This window comes from Danio aesculapii, chromosome 13 (assembly GCF_903798145.1).
Source record: "Danio aesculapii chromosome 13, fDanAes4.1, whole genome shotgun sequence".
Taxonomy (NCBI): Eukaryota; Metazoa; Chordata; class Actinopteri; order Cypriniformes; family Danionidae; genus Danio; species Danio aesculapii.
The window spans coordinates 437,137-444,664 of record NC_079447.1 but is presented as its reverse complement, the minus strand read 5'-3'; the positions used below and the strand labels follow the sequence as shown (position 1 = coordinate 444,664).

At 36.5% G+C, this 7,528-nt stretch overlaps 1 protein-coding gene across 1 annotated transcript in view; it reads left to right on the top strand.

Moving 5' to 3' along the window:
• Positions 1 to 3,369: 3,369 nt before the first annotated feature.
• The window catches only part of LOC130240102 (serine/threonine-protein kinase 32C-like), a 107,652-nt gene continuing 103,493 nt past the window's right edge, over positions 3,370 to 7,528 (top strand). The window contains exon 1 of the mRNA XM_056471518.1: positions 3,370 to 3,662. Within this exon, the coding sequence (XP_056327493.1) occupies positions 3,581 to 3,662 (82 nt within the window). The 5' untranslated portion in view covers positions 3,370 to 3,580. The remainder of the gene's footprint in view (positions 3,663 to 7,528) is intronic.

Below are 7,528 nucleotides of genomic sequence, written 5' to 3'. Positions count from 1 at the left end.
TCGGAGGTATCTGGGATGTACCATCACACAGTGGAGACGTATACTGTGCTCTGATGAATCAGTATTTCAGGTGTTTTTGGAAGAAATGAACACCATGTGCTCTGGACCACAGAAGAAAAGGATCATCCAGACTGTTACCAGCAACAAGTCCGAAAGCCAGGGTCTGTCATGGTACAAGGTTGTGTCAGTGCCCTTGGCAAACGTTACTTGCATTTCTGTGATGCTAAACCACATTCTGCAGACATTACAACATCTTGGCTATATAGAAAGAGGATACAGGCACTGGACTGGCCTGTCTGCAGTCCCGACTTGTCTCCAATAGAGAATGTGGGGTGCATTTTGAAATGCAAAATGTGACAACAAAGAACCCCATAGATTTGGCCGTACTTTAAGACTTGTTTGCAGGAAGAATGGGAAAAACATGACACCAGAAACACTTCATCACTTCATCTTCAGTCCCTAAAAATCTTTTAAGGCCCAATCCCAATTCGATTTTTGTACCCCTACCCCTTCGCTCTTGAAAGGAAAGGGCTTTAAAATGTACCCCTAAGAATTGGGACAGCACTACAGCACCTGCACACATCATCATATGTCATCGCAATCTCTTGCTTCATATGAGGTCTGACGATGGCGACTGCTGTAGTTATTCCAGTTGCGTTATTTTTGGTATTTATCTTCAGGAAATCACTGAAGGCAGATATTATGTTTTCATAACGATCTAATGTGACAGTATTGTGACATAACTGTACTGTGCATTTATACCATGGCCATATTCATGAATATAAACACAAGAAAACAACATTAACATTATAGCAGACACTGTAAACAGCTCATTCCCAGCCTTTTCTGACAGGGGATTTGAGTGTCATCGAGTGTCAGAATGTTGTGGGACTGCTGTACAGGAGTTATGATTATGAATTATAGATTCATAGGTTTTTATTTTAGCAGTTTTTTTAAAGCATGATGGTAAAACATGAATGCAGTTATGAATATATTAAAACATGTGCTTGTTTGTTGTAAAGAAACTTATAATAATGACAAAAAAATTCCAGGTGCAGGTATACTGCCGTTGTGGCTGGTGTATTCTGGGAAATTTTCATACCCCTTGGTTTCGAGTGTGGTCCTGAAAAATCTCCGTTTGAAGAGCTATCCAGCCCTTCCCCTTTAGCCCTACGCCTTCAAGCTAAAGAGAATTGGGACACCCCTACTCCTTCACGTGAACGTGCAAAACAAGCGGTAAAGGGAAGGGCTAAGGGGTAGAATTGGGATTGGGCCTAATGGCTTGTTTCCACTGACTGGTACGGTACGGTTTGGTACGGGTCACCTTTATCAGGCTTGCGTTTCCACTAACAAGGGTACCATTTTGGTGGGCGTGGTGTATGATAGAAAGTTTCAGTCGACGTCATTCTCGCTCGAATAAATGACTACAATAAAGCTGTACGGGTCACTTACATATCATATGAAAAGCACTTCTCACAACACAGATGCTTTACACACATAAATACTTGTGTAGAAATGTTTATTACTAACTTTACTATGAACATGAGTTGATTATAACTGCAGATCAAAGAAACAGCCTACGAAACAGCCTACTGTAACGTCTGTAAATGTATTAAATAACTAAATAAATGAACATATATAAACACATACAGCCCCTTACAGTCTCCGATATGTTACCAACTACAGAAGAACTACATATAGCAGACATTTCGTCAGGATTTAGGTTCAAAACAACACAAAACATAGCCTACAGTCAGTGTAAACCTCTCATCTGTGTCTGTAATCTTCAGCAGCACATGTAGCCTCTGTTAGACAGTAATTCTGTCATTCCCGGTTCATATTAGTATAAAAAGGTGAAGATAATAGTTAATCATGGCATTTTGTTCATGTTTGCTGAGAAATAATGTGCTCCTTTTTTCCGGCTTCTCCTTTGTTTCTTCACGCTTCACTCTCGCGTTTGTCAGTGTCTGACAGGATCGGGTTTCAAAAGCACGTCAATAATCAAGCGCAGGTTATTATCATCAGCTCAAGAAGTTTATTTCAGATATAATGTTAGACACGCGGTGAGCACTAGCAAGAAAGCCTCAGACTGGCTTGTAAAAAACTACGGGGCACAGGGTAAATCTGCTCTTCTTCTTGGCTTTGTGGCTGTTTATCCAGACGACGACAAGGTTTGTTTGAGCCCGGATCGACCATGGCTCGTTATTATATGCATTTATAATTCCGCTGTAATCTCTCGCTGTGTATTTCAGACATGGCGGGTTTTTTGTTTTCATTCTGGCTTGTTCTGTAAGCGAATGACGTATCTCTGTAAACCAATAGCGTTCAGCTGTGCGTGTGGCTCCGCCTTTTGGGACCCTTTCTCGTGTTTGGTACCCTTTCGAAAGGGTGGCGAAAAAGTGGTACGGTACGGTTCGGTTCGGTACGCTTTTTGACAGAGGAAACGGCCATAAAAGCGTACCAAAACGAACCGTACCGTACCGTACCACTTACACCATAAGTGTTGTGAAAAGGAATGGCAACATTACAAAGTGGTAAAAGCTTTACTGATACAACTTGTTTTGAAATGTGTTGCAAGAACCAAAATTCAAAATCATGAGGAAAGTATTAAATAATGTTTGTTGTATCGTCTGCAATGAAATACAAGTCAAAGTAAATTCAGAAATCACGACTTTATTTATTAGCATTTTCCATACTGTCCCAACTGTTTCTGATTTGGGGTTGTACTGTAATACACCACAGTTCACTATAGTAAATGACTAAAGTATACCATAGTATTTACAGCTAAGTTTCAAGATGGGTTTATACATAAATAAATAACAACAAAGTGTACAACTTACTGTTAAATTACATTTGTTTTATGGTAACCTTTTACAACAAGGTTGTATTAGTTAACGTTAGTTAATAGATTTGCTAAAATGAACAATCATTGAACAATAGATTTATTTATTAATATTAGTTAACGAAAATATTCATAACGAAATTCTTAACGAAAATGTTGGTTAATGAAAATATTCATTGTTAGTTCATGTTAACTCACAGTGCATTAACTAGTAATTAGCAAGTATATATTTGGATGTTAATAGTGCATTAGTAAACGTTGAACTATGATTAATTAATAAAAGCTGTACATGTGTTGTACATTCTTACTAATAATAAACACTTGAAGAGCATTTATTAATAGTTCGTGTTAGTAAATGCATTAACTACTGAAAGTTTATTGTAAAGTGGGACCGTTTTACATTTATTTTAAAAAAAGCCGACAGTGCGGTTGTGTGCGCATGCGCGGTTGTGAAAGAGCGCGCGCGCGCACACACACACAGATACAGATGAGGGTCTCGCGCTGGAGCTCAGTCAGTCTGAAGAGCAGCATCAGCAGCAGATCACACACTCTTTCACACACACACACTTTCACACAGAACACACTCTTCCAGCTGCTCCTCCAGACCCAGGACCCCACCGGCTCGGCTCGGCTCTGGTGCCCGCCTGTGAGCGCTGAATCCCGGCAGAGCGTCATGCTGTAGCGGCGTCCGTCCAGCATCAGTTTCCGCGTCGGGAAAGGAATGAGATCAGAGCATCAATGTTTCACTGGGGAAAGTGGAAGAAGAGGATGGGAGCGAACAGTTCATCCAAGAGGCCAGTGTTCGACGACAAGGAGGATGGTGAGAGATCAGCACTACATTATTAACCTTTCTGGCACATTTGCAAGCGATGTCAGGATTTTTTTCCGGTTGTATTTTCGGTAACACTGATGCAGAGTTTGCATGCATTTGAAAACGAACATGCACAAAAATAGTTTTTCAAGTTTGCAATTGAAGTGTGTTTATAAATTAGGGTATTTGGGTATAAATAAATCATTAATTATACCATGAAAAGTTAAATAATAAAATAATTTCTTCTTTTGAAAATTTTCCACAAGTGATGTCATTTTCCCCACAGTATTTACTGCCTGTTTGTCGGTAAAACTGAGGCAGAGTTTGCATGCATTTGAAAAATAGCTTGCACAATGTTGAATTGCAGAATTAATTTGAATAAATAAAATACGAAATATTTAAAACTGAATAAAAAGTTTTTTTACTCATTTTTTCCTATTTTACATCCCTAATCCCAACTGCTATCTTAACTATTAATAAACAGCTAATTAGTAGTTTATTCCCCACAGTATTTACTATTGTATTTGTCAGTAACACTAATGCAAAATTAGCATCCATTTGAAAATAAACATGCAATTACATTAACTTTGCACTTGATTAATTGATTAAATAAATGACAATATATAAATAAAACATTCAATATAACATCAAAAGTCGGAATCAAATGCATTAACCTGAATTTTCTGCATGCTTTTAATTAAATCATCAGTTTTTGTCTAATTTTTACAAGTGATGTCATTTTATCACCACAGAATTTCCTATTGTGTTTTTCAGTAACACTGATGCAGAGTTTGCATGCATTTGACAGTAAATATACACAATAATAGTTTTGGCAAGTTTGGAATTGAGGCGACACGGTGGCTCGGTGGTTAGCACTGTTGCCTCACAGCAAGAAGGTTGCTGGTTTGAGTCCCGGCTGGGCCATTGGCGTTTGCATGTTCTCCCAGTGTTGGCGTGGGTTTCTTCCGGGTACTCCAGTTTCCCCCACAGTCCAAACACATGAACTAAATTGGCCGTAGTTTATGAGTGTGTGAATGAGTGTGTGGGTGTTTCCCAATGCCGGGTGGGGCATCCGCTGTGTAAAACGTATACTGCAATAGTTGGCAGTTCATTCTGCTGTGGCAACCCCTGATAAATAAAGGGACTAAGCCAAAGGAAAATGAATGAATGAAGTTTGCAATTGTGATGTTTTATAAATGAGGGACTTTAATTCAATAAAAAACAATAAATAAAATAACAAATTATTCTATCAAAAGTTTTTAATTATATGCATTTACCCATTTTTCTGCCTACTTTTAATGAAATAAAGCACATATCACAGCTAGTAAACATCTTTATATCTTGCAAATCGTAGTCACAGATCATTGACAGCTTTAAAATGTTAAACTTAGTCTTTGTTATTAATAAAAATAACAATTATTTTAAGTACCAATTCTTACTATTAAGTAGTGTCTTATTACTTGTCTATTTTTAAGATATTGTCTCATTTATTATTTATAAAGCACATATTCTGCATGATCTTATTTTACACCCTTAATACTCAACACAACTATACTTTATAACTAGCTGCTAAACAGTAATTTGTTGAGCTTAAAGTCTTAATTAATGGTTTGTTAACAGTGTGAATTGTACATTAAATAAAGTGTGACCTATTTTTCGTCTGGAGAAGGTCTTATTTGTTTTAGTTTGTCTGCAATAAATAATAAAAGGTTTCACTTTATATTAAGTGGTTTTAACTACTATGTACTTACATTTAAGTTGTTATTATTATTTAAAAACATGGTTACACGTATGTTTTTAAAATGATCTGCATGTAATTACACATGTGCTTAATTTCTGAAAGGAAACCTGGTAAGGTTATTTTTTTTGTGTGTGAACAATTTTTACAACAATGATTTACTTCACGGTATAAAACAGTGGACAAACCCAACATTCTTTCAGTTAAATTTAAATTAAAATGTTTTAATGTTGCCCATATTTGACCCAGCATTGGGTTAAAACAACTTGCCATTTGTTTAGAGTGTAAAAGGCAATGTTTTGATTTAAAGGTAAATATTTAAAAGATTTTAATTTCAGTTATATGCTGAGATTTTTATTTTAGTCCTTATTGAGTAATTAAACTACTTTTCAGACATAATTAGAAGTACATCATACAATTTTAATGATGTAATTAGTCATCAGTAATTAATTATTTTACCTTAAAAATACTGTGGACAAACCCAATCCAATTAAATTGAAAATGTTAAATGACACCTTTTTAAACCCTACCATTGGGAAGGTTTGCCCATATTTGACCAACATTTAACAACCCATTATTTTTTAAGACACTCCCCCAGCTCTGCATTCTGCATTGCTTCAAAATGCTGATAGTGAATTTAACTGATCTCTTATTCATAAACTAAAATGAAAGTCCAACTGTGACATTTTACTCAATGCATTTTCTCTTCATGAGGCGGATTACATTTCAAATCCCATCCCAACACCAGAGATCTGCTGAAACACACACTGCTGGAACAAAACCTGCCAATTAAATCAGCTGCTGTTTAATTGCTTAATTAGCGAGGATTATGTAAATCTGTGGAGATGATACTGCTTGGATTGTGCTGGAGCGCAGCCTCACATAAAAAAAGATACTAGAGTAATTCATAGTAAATAATGTAGACTATAGTAAACTGCATTATACTGCTTATACTATAAGATTTACAACACTGATAATTAATGCTGCAGAGAATTATCTATAGTGAGCTGATAACCTGTAATAAATACTGTACTATACTTAAGTTTTTACTACAGTAAACTGTGGTGTATTGTTGCATAATATATTCTACAGGTGTAGAAAACAACAGTATTGGGTCATTTGATGATACTACTATGGTTGTACTATAGTTGTATAGCTATGTTACCATAGCAACTATAGAATCACCATAACACAACAGTTGCTACAGTTGTTGTGTTACCATAGCAACTATAGAATCAGCACAACAGATCAGTTAAAATAGTTGTTGAGTAACCATAGCAACTGTAGAATCAGGACAACAGATTAATCACTAGTTGTTTGTGTTACCATAGCAACAATAGAATCACCACAAAAGATCAATTGCTAGTTATTTTGTTACCATAGCAACTATAGAATGCCAACTGATGAATTGCTACAGTTGTTGTGTTACCATAGCAACTGTAGAATCACCACAACAGATCAATTAATATAGTTGTTGTGTTACCAATAGCAACTGTAGAATCACCACAACAGATCAATTAATATAGTTGTTGTGTTACCATAGCAACTATAGAATCGCAACAACAGGTTAATTACTATAGTTGTTGTGTTACCATAGCAACTGTAGAATCACCACAACAGGTTATTACTATAGTTGTTGTGTTACCATGGTAACTGTAGAGTCACCACAACAGGTTATTTACTGTACTTGTTGTGTGACCATGGTAACTGTGGAATCAACACAACAGTATAATTGCTACAGTTGTCGAATTACCATAGCAAATGTAGAATCACCACAACAGATTCATTCAAGCACTTCACTATATTATGGTAAAAAAAAGTGTAGTATTTACTGTAAATGATTATATTATCTATTTATGTGTGTGAATGTTTCAGTCGCTCAGTAAAGACGAGAGCTGAGGTCTGCACTGTACTGTAGGTCCGAGTGTGTGTCAGAAATCAGGCCACTTCGCTGCGGATTCATGGTCATATGACGTGACTGGAGGGAAAGAGAGAGATGCGTAATGACCCATTTACTTACAGTATGGAGAGCACTAAAAATCACAGCACTAATGAATGTGGAAATAATTACACTGATGTGCTGGATAATGAGCGCAGTTCAGGACAGGACGGGTTACTTGTGTTTGTTTGATGGCAT